The sequence below is a fragment of the Euwallacea similis genome, chromosome 9, assembly GCF_039881205.1.
Source record: "Euwallacea similis isolate ESF13 chromosome 9, ESF131.1, whole genome shotgun sequence".
Lineage (NCBI taxonomy): Eukaryota > Metazoa > Arthropoda > Insecta > Coleoptera > Curculionidae > Euwallacea > Euwallacea similis.
In genome coordinates this window covers 102330-120792 of record NC_089617.1, presented here as the reverse complement: position 1 = coordinate 120792, position 18463 = coordinate 102330, and the positions used below count along the sequence as shown (strand labels likewise).

Genomic DNA, 18463 nt, shown 5'->3' with positions numbered 1-18463 from the left:
TGTACAAGGGTAGATTGGATAGCAATAGCACGACCGAAGTTTCAAGCACCACGTTAAAGACGGAGTGCTCAATCGTCCGAGAACGATATGGACAATACACACAAGTTCTACAGTCTATTTTTTTATCATTAATAGTTAAAATTCTTATCCAACCTATCAATATTAAATATCTAAAATTTACGTATATGCATGTCATGATTGAAACATTGAAGTAGATTGATGTTTTAAATTTGAATTTTATTGAGCCCCCTACAATTAATAAACTTTTCAATAATTTTTCGATCAAAATGAAGGTTGTCGTTGATCGATTTGCACATCTCACGGGGTAAATTTAAACTGACCAACTATATGAGTTGAAATCCATATTCCCTCCTCTGACCAAAATCGCTTAAATACCCATTGTAGTAGAGCATTATGAAGTTATCCCACACACATTATAGAATTTTCTTTGTTTCTTTTACAGTTAATCTTAACACAAGTAGATTTTATTACAGGGCAAAGAGAGTAAATCTTTCCAACAGAAACACCTGTACAGAAAGTGATTCTATTGCCACGCTATCGCCACTTTGAGTTACTCGGTCAGCACATCAGTGAAGTGCTGAAATGTGTCAGCAACCGCGGATGCAAAAATTTCATTTAGAGTATTACAAAGGTGATATATAAAATTTCCACACCTCCTCTAATTAGCAATTATTCGTTAAAACTGTTTCAGGATTTTATGATAAAACGAAGTAGTTATTTCTGATACTTTCTGTTAATATAGTATAAGATGTTACCTAAACTATGCGAAGAGCTTTAAGAGGTGGTATTTCGGTAAAAAATAAGGGTAGTTCTCTATATAAATGTCTGAATATGCATCCTCTTTCTTAGTTATCCTTCTCCAGAGGCTGGGGATGAAAATGATGTATTTAAATTATTTTTACAAATTTGACCAAAGCGATATTAATAAAATTTAAGAAATAGAAACTACTTATGTAGGGACATTTTACGACATTTTTTATTTTTTATCATGTCATTTGACAAGTGTGGAAAATAATACTTTACCGGACACTCGCTGCAATTGAAGTTGCAGCAATCAAGAGCGGTAATAGTATACATTATAAGACGAGTACGAAATGCTACTTGTTTCATATAAGTAGCAAATGGTTATTTTGTGCAAGTTGTATACGATACTTTTTCCACGACTACAACAATTTGAAAAAAATAAAAGGTATTTATTGTTTAAAACTTAAAAATTTGATACAACTGCCTGGTGGCTATTTTTGACCACCAGGCTGTTGATGTTTGTTTTGCATCATTATTGTGGATATCGGTATGAAACCGTGAAAAATAAATTTATTTCTTTATCATTGGGAACGCAACTTGCAGAATATAAAAGTGTACGGAAAACAAAGGGTTTTCACTATCATTTTTTAGCGATAACAATGCAATATCTCCGATAGTCGAAGAAAATAATACTTTCCTCCACACTTTTATATTTTTGCCTCCAGAGCATGTTTGCGTATATTGTCTTTTGTAAGTTAAATTTAACAATAGCGGGCAGTAAGACCTTTACACGTACACGTTCGGTAAAAAGCCTTATCGTACGCAAGACAATGTCAAAGTCTAACAAAAATATTTTACTCCGAGACGAGTCACTTCGATTTGCATGCTGTAATTTGTATGCAGCCTTAGGAGGAGGACAACTTTGAAGGACGACACTTTCTTGTAAAAGAGCTCTTCTAAAAACGAAGTTTAAAACCGTTCTGAATATGGAGGAGAATTAAATGAGACACAGTGAGAAAAATGTCCTAACGTTCATTCAATGAAATACAATAACAACGTTAGTAAATTCAGTCTTAAATAAATATAAATAATGTATTAAAATTAGAGGGAGGCATGTTTCACAAATAAATAATATTTTAGTTAATAAAATATGTATATTAATTGAAGTACCTATTTCAAACTCTTTTCATTTTCACTGATTTCTGTGATGAACATTGGCTAAATGTGGCACCTATCTCACTGTAGTAAATAGGCAAAATGATCATAAATTTATAACTAGGATACGAAATTGATGACTTCTTTGTTTCTGCCCGATATCCATCATTTAAATACTATTCAAGAAACACAATTACAAAATTCAACATTTCTTTCACAGCTTTTTGTTTTCCACAATACCGACTCGGTTAACTCCAATTTAGAAAGTACTAGTAAAAAAAAGGTAAAATTCTATACAACCGCAACAAAAAACATGAAAGTTGTTGCTGGTTTTGCAAAACCGTACTTCTTTCGAAGAAATGTATATATTTGTAAACATTTCTTCTCTCAAGTGAATGAAATCGAAGGTGTTGAAGCCTAAGTTATAAAAAAACACATCTACTCCCCAATAAGGACTGCAGAGGCAGCAACTCTTATCGGAATGTTTCAAAACATCTCAAAACTATACAAGCAAAACGTATTTGTTTTAATTATTTTTAAATTGTTAAGCCGCGAAAATAAAGTATTTTCAGATAAAAAAAAATTATTATGTTCTCTTGACAAATTAATATGTTTACCTGAAATATTTGTTGCCCCTTTTCCCTATGTTATTCTGAGATATCCTGTATATATCAACAAAATCAAATTGTTTTTTAATTCCATTTTACAAATTTTAGGTTTGGTAAATCGGAAATTCTAAATCTGCTGTACTTCATGTTCTGAATAATGACAACTAATTATCTGAATTTAACGAACTAAAGTAGATCACAAATCTACACTCTGCAGATTTGCCTATGTTATCAAACAGTCTAAATCTCACTCTATAAGACATGAATTTTAAGTGTTTTCACTCATCAATTTAAGTGATACGCTTTTCACGGGATTAAGGGTTTTTAGGAGAACTTCAAGAATAGAGCCACTCTATTCAGTTTTCTAAATATGAAACTAGTACACTAATTATCTTATTTTTTATCCACAATCTTGCCTAGGGAATTTTAAGTACCCCTCAGTAAAATGACATACAGTTATAATTACTAGCAAAGCAGTTCTTTTTGATTCATATTCAAAATTAAATTCGCAAAGGAAAAAGCCGGCTGTGAATACAAATAAATTTCATCACAGTTGTCTTGATTCTTAATTCTATTTCATTTTCACACCAACGAAAATGGATTTAATTAGGTTTTCTCTTTTAAAAGTTTCTTTGATATGAAGGAAATTATATAAATAAACATCAGATGTTTTGATTAAAGTGCAGCATTTGCAATGCATTGATAATTTAGGAGTTTGCGTGCTGCCCCAAACTTTCTGAATAACACACAAGTTTTTACAAAACCTATGATAAAGAGATATGCAATAAAACAGAAAGGTTTGACACTTACCAAGTAAATAACACACACACAGCATCACAGTCGCGACGAAATCGTTTAATTTCGTCATCACTGCGGCATCGAATCCCCACACTAAAACACAAATTTTGAATTAAATTCACATAACTTTCCGAAAGACGACCGCACGGAACGGTAAACAGATCGCGGGATACTTTCCACGATTTTCCCAACGGGCCGAAAGAAGATCCACGCGGTCCGGATTCTGCGAAGCCTGGATGCCCCGTTTCTGGAAAGCGCGCCTGCGTCCTTCGCTAATTCGATTATTGGTAATAGCATATAATCAAGAATTCCTATCGATAATATTTAGAAGGGCAATTTCGTTGAAACCGCCTGCTGCTACTGCAATGTATCATGTGCCATTGCAGTTTTTTCCTAATACGTTGTATATCACGCCGAAAGCTTTATGTGGGAAATATGTCCAGAATTTATAACTTTCCAGGCTTATGTGAATTACATATTTTATGGCGATTTATTTTGCGCAGTTCTCCAAACAGCCCTTTGGGACTTAACAGTAGAAATAGGACAGTAGTTTACAAGAGTGTGCCAAGAATCAGATGAAGTGGCGAATTCCTTTTTTCAGTGGACAAAGGAATATATCTTGGCGCCGCATACCAGAATTTGTACGAACTTCTTAACTTCAGGCTTGTTTGGGGTAATAAATTCATTAGATTTCATATTACTCTTTTGTGTTTAATTAATCCTGAATATTTTTTCCACAGAACTAACACAGAAAACGCAACTCTAAGACCAATCGTAGAACATGAGGAACATAGCAAAAATGTGGTAATAGTGTTCTAATAATGGTAAGTTTAAAAGTATACAGGGTTTGGCATCCCGTTTGTAGTAATTAGAAGCTATAGGAAATAGGAGGAACTCTATACTGGTTTGGGGGTTTAATCTACTCTTAATATAATCCTCAATAAGTTTGGGATAGTGGTTCAAAAGTAGTGAAATTTAGTATGTTTGTGCTCTAAATATCTTGGGATTCGGGAACATAATTTGTAGAGAATCCTTTATACACACAGTCAGGAATATATTGAAAGTTTTCAAATTTTCTGTAATTGTTTGACTCTCTATGTATATCAAATGAAAATTTTAAGCTTATACCAAAGTGGAGGAAAACATCCAACTTATAATAAGTGCAAAACGTATAAACTTAGATTTTTGCCACATAAATGTAGCAAAAGATAGGGAAAAAGATTAAACTTGTAGCAAGTACACAGACTATAAGTAATACATACGTTAATTCTTGTTTCCTTGGCAGTATAATTTAAGACCCAACTAGGAAAATGATCTCTAAGAATGAATGAACGTTTAAGAAAGAATGCTTTCACACAGAAGCATAAAAAAGAATACTACATATGAAAAAAAAAGCTAGGGTTGGACGGATGAATGTTGAGGAAAGGGAACTGTCATTAATTGAAAAAAGATTTGAGCTAGAACCTAATGAAAGATTATAAACTAGAAGATCTGAAGGAAAAAATTAATGCTGAATTAAAAGATAAAACTTTACTTCATTGATTGTTACAATCACAACAATTCTTTTTTCATCAAAGAAATCTAAGAGTAGCAACTTTGATCCTTATATCTTAAAGATTTTAAGATATACAGAATGTTAAATGTTCAATGTTCAATTGTCTTTATTTTTTCATAGCTCATACCTTCTTAAAGTAAAATTCATTTTTTTTCTAAAGGTACGCTGGTGAGGTATTACCATTTCACACATTTTTTACGAGATGAAATGATAAAGTCATATCACACGTGAAATGATACGGTAAATCTAAAAGTGTTGAAAAAGGGGTCCGTAAGTATTAACAAATGATATATCACAAAATGTTGTGTAACTTTACCTCCGTAAATTACATTTTTTTATTTAAAAAAAAGTTAAACTACTCAATTTTTGTATTCACTCAGTTCTGCTGTGTTTTTGGATTGACCTCAAAATTCTAAAATTTGAAGTTAGTAACCATCTTCATATCATAATTAGATATGTATAAGTGATAGAGGTTGGACAAGTTAAGGCGGAGCTGTTCGTTTTATTTTTTTTTATATTATAATTTGATTTTAGTGTATAATTAAATAAAATTAAAATTTATTAAAGGTATATTTAATTTTACAAAAGGTTATTTGTGTATTTCCACAAAATAATGAGTTAGGCTAAGAAATATTTATACAGGGTGTCCCAAAATTAAGGCACAATACTTAAACAGCGTAAATTACGTCCAAAAATAACACCAAAACTTTATATAAACATATATCGCAAAACGCTTTTTTAACGATCTATGGTTTTTTAAAGACATAACTCTGATGATGGTTATTTTGACATATTTCCAAAACGGTGCAAGATAACTTTATGAAATTTGGTATGATTTTATACCTTTTAAACCGTTCAAAAAAGAAAATTCGTTTCAAATTATTTGTGTCTTCCAGAGCATAAAAACACAATCTAGACTGTATATCCAACAAAACGGTAACTTATTTGAAAACTTACTCTAAAAATGTGTCATTTAAATTTTTTGTTGTTTTTTTTATTATTGTTTAATAGTTTTGATATAGTTAAAAATTATCGTTTTAAGCATAATTTGTATTTGTCATGCAATGTAATGTTCAAATAAATTTTATTCTAAAATGGAGCGTTCTATCAATATGAATCAACAGTACCTTTTTTTTCTGGACCCATATGTGGTTTCATAATTTTGCATCAGTAGCTAAAAAACCGGGCACATAAAAAAAATTTAGCATTTTTTAACTCCGACACTCCCCGTGCGGCACGCTTCTGATGAAATATTTTCCATTCAGCCACATCAGTCAATTAAGGTTTAAAAGGTATAAAATCATACCAATTTTCATAAAGTTATCTTGCATCGTTTTGAAAATATGTCAAAATAACCATCATCAGAATTATGACTTTAAAGAGCCATAAATTGTTAAAAAAGCGTTTTGCGATATATGTTTATATAAAGTTTTGGTGTTATTTTTGGACGTAATTTACGCTGTTTAAGTATGGTGCCTTAATTTCGGAATACCCTGCATAGAAGACTTGCGTGACAACGCTGAGCAAACGCGAAAGAATAATTTTTTTTAATGCACTTTTTCAAGAATGTTTATTTTTACACCGCGAGTGATTGGTTTCTATTGTCTTCTGAATTCGATGACCTAATTTGTAAAAAGATAATAATGAAGGTAATGATATAGCAACGAAAGAGAAAAGTAAGAGCAAGTCAAAAGTCATGTCTCGAGTTTATTTAGCCCATTTAATAGACAATTAACTAGACATTTAAAAAACAATAAAAATTAATTATGCAACTTAACTAGAGACGATTCTTATTCTCATCGTATTTTCTTTGTCCATTTTTGCACATTTTGAAAGCACCGTAAATATCTATTGCCCCACAAAAAATTCATTTCGTAACTTTAATATTTCCGTAGGGCATAATAAAAGTATTTTCACATTGCATAAAAAGCCAATTTTTCGGTTTATTTTTCCACCGATACTGGATAACAGGGTCTTATTTACCTCACGGGAAAATAACTGTTATCAATGAAATTTCCGCTTTATTAGGAAGGTAAGATCTTCCAGTTTATTTTCCGCGTGAAAACATAAATAACTTTGAATGTATTTATCTAAAAGGTTAATCCGATATAACCCATTTCAGATGGAAAAAGTGGTTCTATAAATCGGATATCTTGCAACTGCACTGGAGCGAAAAAGTCACGTCAATAAACTTTTCCTACCGTTCGAGTTGTTCCTTATTTCCTATTGGAAACTATGTGCGACAAATTCGAAACATTGGACAAAGCGCCAAATGAAAGGAGTTGGATAAGTGCCATACACACAATTGTTAACGGTCTATTGTAGGAACTCTAATCTATTATTATCACCCATTTCTAATAGGCCCATTGCCGTTATAAATTGTCATGCCGTTCGTATTGTATCGCACGTTATTTTGTCAAACGTGAAATGGTTGGGCATTCTTCAAATGATTTATATTAAGATAAACGGGCAATGATTTCGCTGTATTACCTACCAAAACTAAATATCTCCACAGACACTCCTGCAAAAAACACACCATCTATAATAGAAAGAGGTACAATTAAACCTCGTATTTAGCAATACAAAGCAAATTTCATTGTCTTTATTTTATTTCAAAACAGATCAATCTCGCGTTTAAATCCACACTGAATCTCAAACTTGCGCAACTAAAGTACTTAATGTGCCCTCGGATATAGATGCATAATGAAACTACCATTCCCTTAATCTTTATTAGCAATTCAAGTAAATATTATGTTTTACGATTGCCTCTCGAACTCCACATATAGTCTCTATTCTCTATTAAAATTCTCGTTCTAACCAGCTCGAAGTATCCATTTGCATACATTTTAAGTTAGTTGAACAAACATTAAAAAGCGATTACATGACGATAAGCCAAGAACGTTTAAAGAATATTTATATAACTAGGGTACTATGTTAATTATTGTAATTAAATAATAGAGTGCTGAGGAAAAATGTTACAATATAATGCTATTTTTGTCTTTTCCAACATAACAGTTTTTTAATATGGTCCAATTTTAGAGCATGTTTTTCTTTCCTAATTCCATTTTGGCGCCTTAATCGCAAATTTTCCGTTAGAGTTTTTAATTGCTTTTATCAGTTTTCAAAAAAAACTCCTTTTGTTGTTAATTTATCATACTTTTTCGTACAATATTTGAACACAGTTTCTGGTTTTTATATTTCAATTTAAGTTTTACAATGATACTAAATTATATCCTGCTAATTTTTTCCATGAATTAGGTGACTTTGAGGTACCCCGATATTTAATAAACATACATGGAAATCGGTGGCGTATTTGGTTCCTCGAAATTTCCATATATTTTTAGACATTTAGAAAAACATGTAACAACTTACTCACTGACATTTTGACAATTTTAAATTGCTTGCAGGCACATCTCGGATTTTTGATATATTTACCTACATATGTTATGCTAACGTTCACATTTTACTAGACGCTAAATAAGATATTCGGCGTATCGATTTTATGCTTTACATTATTTTTTCCGATTACGAATCGGATCTCTAAAAGGGACAGAACTGATTCGGTATTCTTTGCGACCAGACACCTTGTATCATTAATTTTGTCATTAAAATCTCATTACCAAACCGTTTGTTTCAATGCTAAAAACTACCGAAAATTAAACCTATACTCACATAACTCATATTCATTAAAATATACTTTATACGTTTGATGCGGATTGTCAATTTTTTCCTTTTACCTTGTTTGAGAATAACTCCAAACATGCAATGAAATGGTGATCATGATATATGTATCTATAATAATTATCGCTAAAATATACGATAATATACTAATTGCAAGGAAACTCACTTCAAACGTTGTTTGAATCTCGTCAATTTCTTCCAACATAAGAAAATCATCGAATTTTATAAAATACGTAAACTTTCCTGAATATTTCGTAATCTTAACTTTGATTAATTACTATTATTATTAATAACTTGAGCATCTAGAAAATTGGTAAAAGGTGTAATTTCTCTTCAAGAATTACGCATTTTTCCACCCAAGGATGAGAAAGAGCTGTAATAATTCATCAGAACCATCATTCTAAACACATTGTTTCCCTTCTCGAATATTTGAATTGGAACAAATGTTCAAATTTCCGATTGAACCAAGTTTTTTAATTTAAACTTGATTGTTAAGGATTTGTAATGGAAGCTTAAATACTTAATGAGAAGTTACTCTACACCAGGAACTTTTTAGGTTTCGTAATGGAAAATCGGATGAAATCTATTGTAAGGTTCTCGATTAAATTCGCTAATATGTGCAGGTACTCTGTGATCCCTAAGACTCTAAACAATTATTTTACATTAGTTTGTTCTTGTCTAGTTGCCCAGTTTCCAGGGCCAGCTGCTAGAGCATTAAGCAGCAAGTTTGGTTAAATTAGATTTGCCAGAGACAAATGGTGAAACCGGGGTAAACAATTACAGTAATAAGTGAATTAGTGGATACATTGTCTGATGGGTTTTGCAAATAATTGTTCTGTAGTCAAAGGCATTGTTTTCATGTTGATTAAGTGGGTGAGTGAACATCTGAATATTCAGCATTATCTTGCAAAAATAGGCTTACGTATATGAAAAAATTGTTTGTTTTATAATAATGTAAAAAAGAGCATTTTTTCCAAGTTCAATACAGTAGGTTTAGAATTAGTCGTGTAGAAAAAAAACAAATGATAATAAAAGTATTAACTAGAAGAAGAAGCTTTTGAGGAACTGAATGATTTAACCGTTGAAAGTCAAGGAACCCTAATAAAAAGTCAAAAGACTGTGGAGTATTTTAAATCCTAATTTAGGCAAATACATACACATTACCGAATATGTAAAGGAAACCATTTCATACCGAATGTCAATTAATGGATCGCTAGAAAGTGGGACTGTATGCTATCTGTGCCACTCGATATAATATAAATAATTAATATAAATAAAAAAAGGTCATGATCAATACCGTTTGGGTTTATGATTTCTTTTTTTGGTATAATGATTTTTTTCAAATACTTGCAATACACCTACGTACAAGAATTGAAAGTCAGGCTAGTTCAGGTTTCATGGATGGATATAAAAAGCTCCCACTTTCTTATTTAATTTTTTTTTTGTTTTTCATGCAATGGCATACTACCAGATAATGCAAACCTTTACCAGAATTGTTGTGTACAGATACCTATAAGAGTTTATGATAATAATTTACTTTAGAATAAAATCTTGCAGATATTTACGACCACAATTTTTAGAATAAAATAGAAGTTTTATTCAGGAAACTTCAAGCTCCATCTAACATGAATTATTTCTGAACGCTTCTGACCTTTTCATTCACAAAAACAACATAATGCGGAAATATAATCCCAAATATATGGTTCGGCAATTAACGCAAAACCTGAAGTTTTCCACTTCACAGGGCCCAGAAACTCAAATAATTTCGCTTTGCAGTTATCGAGTTCAGTTTTCGCAGTAATAAAACCAATCTATCCTGGGCCCTTCAAATTAAGCACTTAATTTCGGTAACTTGCGAGTCTTTCAAAACTCAAATACTTCTATTTATAGTCAACTGATCCCTTCGGTTGAAACATCCTTTCTGAAGGGTTTTGCTTGTAAACTAAACTCAATATTCACCTAACACTTTAACAAGATTAATAGAGCTGTCAACGAAGAATAAATACATATTATTTTGTAAAGTTTGAATAGAACGGATCGTTTTTGCCCATGTCTTCGGGACAGAAAGCAAATAATAATTTAGCCGTTAACGTAAATACTAACCTGGGACCGTTTTTGTTGGTTTTTGCTTGAAAACGGTAATTTATGTAATCAACCTTTCAGCATCTGGTGTATGTTGCACAGGATGTCCCGATATAAACGCCAGTGTTTTGACTATCTTGTTTTTCATTTTCGACAAAATTGATTTTTACAAAAATATGCTGGGGCTTTATCACAAGATTTGGACATATCATCAATTGAAACATAGCATATACAGGATGTACCAAAAAAAAGTGGTAGGCAAGGCTTGTGATTTTTCTGGGGCATCCATTGTTGTTTTGTTCCGTGGAGCCTTACTTCTTGATTTAAAAACAATAAAGTTCTGTGATATACGTCGATTTCAGAAAAAACTGACTTTCAGAAATATTTTATTTATGAAAATCTATTAAAAAATATTCGTAATATAAACTTTCAAAAATGAACATATAATTTACTGTTCTGGTCATTTTAATGAGAAATTTAATTTACAAAAAATGTTATTCTATGAAAAGTAAGATATCTTATATTCGATTATTTCAAAAAATGTTGAAAAACATACTTTATAGGTATTACGGAAAATACTGAAGGCTTCCCATTAAAAAAAAAGCATTATTTAAAAATGCCACACTTTGTTTAGGACATTCTGTATATTTTATGTACAAAATAGATATTTTGTTGAAACATAGAAATATCTACCCTTCTGCACATAAATCAGACATAAAACTTTTGTCTAGTGTACCGATTGAAAAATGTTGCCATATACCCTGGGAGGCAGCTTAAGAATTTCCAGGCCATCCGCTTCGGGAAATCTGTTTGATAGCTTCAATATTTTTGTCATAACATGACTGAATGTTTTACTTTTCGTTTTCAGAATATAAGGTTAAATAAAAATACGTATTATATTGCTGCAAACGGAGGGCATTTTAAATATCTTGGATCATTGCATTATTATGTATAAAGATGGACGTTTACAGAACTCTGAAACGTTACGACTCTTACAGAAAGAAGCTCAAATTTCGTATTAATATAGCATTTTCTAAAAACTTCATCAGTCTGTCATTAATATGAAAATATTTACTTTGCCTAAATTTGGTGACAAGCCATATAATAGTTCCCTAACGTAGTTCCAGATATTTCAAGTCAAATTATTGATTAGTTCGGTACAATGGCGAAATAAATAATTCAAAGGACTTTAAATTCAAATATAACAATAACATTACCTAAAAAGCATAATGCAAACAAAGATTAAAAATTTTAAATTGATATAGGTTTTTTTTTGTACAAAAATTGTATATTTTTCCGACGTAGAAAAAAGCTACTGTAATAGTAAAAAACAGGTTGTAAAGTATTACTGTTAATGCTTATACTGCGAAGTAACACTTTGACTTAAAGTTTTTTACTTTATGTTTTATCTAGGCAGTAAAATAAAGAAAGCTGAAATATGATAAATAAATATATGTAAGTGAAATAAAAACAGATTTAATTCGATAAATGTTTTATTTGTCGCGTCTTCGACTCGACTATGGTACTTTTTCGCATTGCGAATCGTTTTCAAATTTTACAATGCGAAAAAGTAGCACATTTTAAAAACGAGTAAAAGTATGCACATAGAGATTTGTTTGAATACTGATTATAATAAAATTAAACATTTTTTAATTTGTTATGATGTGTGTGATTATGATTATGTTTTGTGATATGTGAATATTTTTAAGGTTATGTGAGTTTCTTCGTCATCATACTTATCCAAAACAGAATTTGGATTAATTGATGAGAATCACCTTACCCCGTTCAACAGTAGCGCGAGATAAAGACAGTCTAATAGTTCCAAAACTTCTGACACAGCAATAAATACTTGTATTCCAATATACATACATATACTCTTATTCCGTAAATCATTGTTGTACAAGTGCCCTTGTCGAAATTAATTGATCCCTTATAACCAAAAGTGAAATGAAGCAATCTTGACGATCTGTGATTTCTCGACGACCCCTTGTATCTCTCCTTCTTTTTGTTCGGCCTTCATACAACCATGCCCAACAGTAACTAATTTCTATATTTAAAGTTATAATCATCCTAGTAGCAATTTCTTTAAAGAACAATATCTTTAGTGTCTCGTAAATCCACTACTCGGCCTTTCTAAAATTCGCTAAGACAATGAAAATTTGCTTGCCTTCTAGTTCTAAGCATATTAAATAGGTCCTCTGATAGGAAAGCCCTTCGAAGAACATTTAAATGTATAGCGTTTTAAGGACAGATTTCGGGTCTATTATTACTATGTTTACATTACAAAATTATCAAAAAATCCAAATAACATAAAAACGAATACGTGAATAGGGCTAAAAAACGGATGATTTTTAGTATTCATATAAATAGATATATTATATATCAATAATTATTTAAATAAATCCATCATTGCTTGGTTTTTTGTTTTCCATGCCACGCAGTATATTTACGATTTAACTCAAAATGTTGTCATTATATTTTATATAGAAATACTATATTATTTTATATTATAATATAGCAATATTATGTAGGACTTCGTTCCCATTGTCACTTCATAAAAATAAAACCTGAAAACCTATCAATATCTCCATTTTACAACATAATCAACTCGGACATTTCAAACTCAAATTATAATAAAAAGAGCACCGAATTCATAGATGTGGCACAATATGGTAATAAATAATCCGCATTGATCATTTTATCATAAATATTTACTCACTGTGTTTGTGATGTTGTAAAAACGAAATAGATTTAATCTTTGATTTTGTTTCAGGTGCATGACTTTCAGCGGAATTAATTTATTAACGTAGTGCTGTGGTTGAGTTATTTCAGTTCAGTGAAGCAGAAAATCCAATAGTTAAAGGGCTTTCAGGAGTCGTGTTCTTTTGCAACCGTCAAGTGGCTTTAATATTGCAGAATATTAAATAATGAACCTTCTGGAACATAGTTATTTGTTTGTAAAATAAGTTTGATATTATGCTACTCAATATTATTTGAATAAAACATTTATTTTCTACGAGAAATAGTTTATGTTTGAAATTTTTCGAGGTATTCAGCAATGGATAGAACATATTGTAATAATTAATATATTACAATCAATGGTATGCATGCTAAGCAGATTTAATTGAAAATTTCTATTTTGTACATGTTGCGGGTTATACAATGAAACTTCCTTTACTGATATCTACGTAATAATGCGCTTTGAAAATATCTTAAGACAAAGCAAACATTTTTTACAGCACAATTCCACGTAAATTTGAAACAGTCGTATCAAAATGCATTTGTCGTCATTTACTCTATCATAAAAACTTATCCTCAGACTTCAGAATCAGCTTTCATCTATCGTGCACTGATAAAAATCCATTACAGTAGACACTCGATACCGTGAACAAAATAAAACAACGCACGTTCACGTTAGCGATTTATTTATGTAATCGGGGGTTAATCTAAATAGAGTGGAAAACAGATTATTGGGTGACAAAAAAGTCTGAAATTTTAGTTTGCTTCTTAGGATTTGTAATTTTTTGCACAAGGGCTGTTTCTCTTAGTCTTTTTAAAACTATGAGGTCTGTGAAGTCCACACCACTATATTCTGCCCACTGGATTGCAGTATTTAATGCAGTTATAGCGCTGTCCAGTGACACTTTACTTGACATTTCTTCAAAATTCTCGACTACATGAACTTCACATTCTTCTTGATCGTTTTCACATTCCATTCCAATACATCAGTTTCCTTGAATGTGGCCTACAAATATACATAAATTACATATGTAATAACAGATTTAAATTGTAAAGATAAATCCCTTACTTGTGGTGCTAGTGTATTTAGAAGATCACAGGATTTGGAGAGTAAGCCTGCCTTATCATAGTCCCATCGACGTTTTAAAACAGAAAGAGGTAATTCATCATCGTCATCCTCGGACATTTCAGTGTTCTCTAAAATATTTCTCCAACATTTTGCAATAATTTGTGAATCGAGTCGATTCCATGCAGCCGTTAAGTTGACAACAGCTTCCTTAACAGTCAAGTTTTTCAAGGTATCAGTTATGTTTGAATTACTTGCTATAACATCGGCAAGAAGGCTATTCCCTGTAATATAGTTTTGTAAGCCTGATAACATTTTGATCCATAGGTTGGATAAGCGGCGTAACGTTAGGTGGAAGAAACATTGTTACAATCTGTCCATCTTCGCTCTTTAATTCTTCTTCGTTTGAATGAGATGGCGCGTTATCTAGCAGAAGTAAAGCTTTTATCGGGAGCCCTTTATTTGACAAAAAAACGTGTAACCTGTAAAGGAATACGTAAATTTATGCTACGATTTCAAGAAAAATACACAAGAAAATTTACCTGAGGTACAAAGGAATGACGGAACCATTTTTTAAAAATCCACACACAGCAGTCATCCACGCTGTCTTGAAGTGTTCATAATCAAGAGGGCAAGTAAAGTTTTTAAATGACCTTAGATTGGCAGCCTTACCGATAACTAATGGTTGGGTAGAAAGTTTTTCCCCGGAAATTTTTAAAAACCGAATTCCAAATCTTTTTTTAAACCTCTGTAGCCATCCCTCACTAGCCGTAAACTCCTTATCAGTTTCCTTTATTTCAGAATGTATGGATTTGGCTTTTTGCTTTATCATTTCTCCGCTTACGACAAAATTTTTATTTCGTTGATTTAGAAACCATTTGTATAGCTGTTTTTCCATTTGTGGTAATACAGACCCTTTTAAGTGTTTTTCTTTTACTTGATTCAACATATGTATCTGTTATTACTCTTAAAATGGTTTCTTTTCTTTGGTTTATTTTGCAAATCGTAGATTTAGCTATATTGCATTTTCTGGATAAATTTGAAACACTTGCACCTTTACTTAGCTCCTGAATTACAATAGATTTTTCATGGAGAGTTAAACACTTTGGTTTTTTCAGCGACATTACATATAACAACACGTATTCACTAAACCTTTCGACAACCGTTCAAAAGCAACAGGCAAATGTTGCAATGCAAAAAATTAAACAATAGGGGAAAGTAAAACTGGGGAAATACCGGGCACGACCCGGGGTCGGGTAATCCCGTATTGAGCACGACTGCCAGGGAATCCCCAGAAGTAGTTCCCCCGGTAACGGAAATCATTTGTTCACGTTATACGGTGGTTAATGTGATAGAAAGATGATTCACGTTATCCGGAGGTTTACGTTATCCGATGTTCACAGTATCGAGTGTTTACTGTATTTATTACAAGAAATTGGGTGTCTTGAACAAATTTCTCTGAGGAATAAGAAACTTCATTTAACCTCAGAAATAAGAAAGTTTGGAAATAAATAATTATCGTGTCGGTTGTTAATTCGCTTATTCATTGAATAAAAAATATCTTGTGTAATATGTATATGTAATATGTGAATTTTATGAATATAATAATTATAAGCTGTATGTGGTTATCTTTTATTGAAAGTTCAGAAACTTCGTACTTTTTCTACCGATAACGATTTCAGTGCTCAACAAACTTCTATCCTGCTCAGAAACATATTTATTTCGAAACTTTCACTGCAATTGATTAATATTTGCATTCAATAAAATTTGAAATAGATAAATCTTCGAAATTTCGACTTTATTGACTTTTTTTTCTCTTTATTGACTCATTGTGGCTTGCCCGGATCTTGAGTGAAACCATAGTACCATTGCCTCATTGAAAAAGTAAACAACTACCTATATCAATAAGTCATGGTCAACATTACTAACTGATATTAAATGTTTTTGCACTTGATAATATGTTTTTCTCACTACTAGCTTTAAGAAAGGCCATTATTGGATGCGCGTTTCTATACTTAAACTTCACGTTGTAGTCATAACGATGTACTCTGTAACCTTGGTATATACAGTGTGGAAATTTTCGATGGAACGGTCCATATGACTAAGATGCCGAACATACATATGTATGTGGCCAAAATCCTCGGACATGTCGATTTTTATTCTTTCTTGTGGTTTTTTTAAAGATAAATTCGTATATACAGTGTAGTCCAAATATCTATTTCTATGGTCTTGAAAAGGACCGATTTAATACAAAATAAAACAAAAAGCAACAATTAAATTAAATGTTCAAATTGGATTCCACCGACTTCTTGACAGTAAGCAAGACGATGAATGAATTCCTGTTCGACATTTTGAAATATTGCTGGGGTAATTGTTCTTATTTCATTACGGATTCTTTTTTTTAAGGTTTCGATAGTTGGTTGGTTAAAGTATACCTTACTCTTAAGATAACCCCATAACAAGTAATCTAAAAGCGTGAGGTCAGGTGATCGTGCCGGCCATTCAATTACCCCTCGTCTCCCAATCCAACGTTCAGGAAAAATGTCATTTAAATAAGCCCTAATATCAACGTGATAATGAGGGGATGCTCCGTTATGTATAAACGATAAAGTATCATTGGAAAAATCAGGATGATTTTCATTTGAATATAGCTCAACAAGAGCAGCAGGTGCTGTAAATTATCTCTAACATGTTCTAATTCAAAAAACTTATTTAAAATTTTAGAAATTGTGAACTGCACTAAAGGATCATCATCTGGATATTTATTGTTAAATAAAACACATACTTCTTGATGTGTACGTTGTCTATCTCCACATCTTTTCATAATCAGAGATTCGATTCTCTGTTTTTCTGTCAAATAACGAACCATTTCGCAATAAATCAAAAGTAACGAAAAACACTACTTGGCATAAACAGAAACTGAACAAAAATAAACAATGAAAAAAAAGACATGCGGATTCATGTTCAAATAATTCCCTGGCCTACGTAATCAGAAATTTTTTAGGACACACGGTAAATAAACAACGTCAACAATGTTCAGTCGTAAATTTCTTGAGACCTATTGCGTTTAGGTATAGGACATGGTACATGAAACACACTTAGCATTTTGCGTAGAATTCAAAAATGAAATAAAAAATAGGTGTTTCCGTTGGAAAAACAAAATTGGTGGTCGTACCTGATTTTTGGACTACCCTGTATACATGAATTTACCATCAAAAAAACTGCAAGAAAAAATAAAAATCGATGTGCCCGAGGATTTTGGCCGCATATGTTGCGCATTTTAGTTATATGGACTGTTTTATCCAAAATTTCCACACTGTATATGTGGGATCCATTAGTCAGATCGCTTTAACTCTTCTGTGTACATACATATATGTATGTATGTAAATAATAATATAATATAATAATAATAAATAACTTCTTATTTTCCATCAAGATCGAAGCACGATCGGGAAGTCGCTAAATTGTACATAGTGATACTGTTAATATTGTTAGTTAAATGTTTAGTGGAACTTAAGTTATCTCTGTTAGTTCTAAGGTGAAACGAGATGCGAGAGGGTTGCTGTATCTCCTATAGGACGCCTATGTGTGTTGCAACCTGGTTAGTAGTATTCTCATCAATTAAGAGGCTTTTGCGATCATTATCTTTGTGTAATATATATATATTATTTGGTGATTGATGTCTTGCCGCCCTTTGTCGGCAGTGATGGGAAAACGCAGCCGCTCTTTGTCGGCATTCATGAGAAAGTACCGACCAAGTTCTATCAGTAACACGGTAATGCCACAAGTAGTGTCATAAATCAATAATTGCTCTTTAGCTAGGATACGACACTATTTTATTACCCCTAAATTTAGTATTTAAGATCGCCCCAAACCTAAGGGTTATCTTTCATTCACGTGGCTCGTCTGTACCTATTATCCGTGGAGCAGAGATCATAATAGTGTATTCGTCATTGGAACTAAACCCTAGACAATGATAATAAAAACCTACATATAACTTGTGTAATCAAAATA

General features: G+C 31.8%; 1 protein-coding gene across 1 annotated transcript in view; it reads right to left on the bottom strand.

The window, feature by feature from the left end:
• LOC136410656 (limbic system-associated membrane protein-like) overlaps positions 1 to 3537 on the bottom strand; it is a 117438-nt gene extending 113901 nt beyond the window's left edge. Inside the window, exon 1 of the mRNA XM_066392914.1 lies at positions 3339 to 3537. Coding sequence (XP_066249011.1) covers positions 3339 to 3396 — 58 coding nt within the window. The 5' untranslated portion in view covers positions 3397 to 3537. The remainder of the gene's footprint in view (positions 1 to 3338) is intronic.
• Positions 3538 to 18463: the final 14926 nt, after the last annotated feature.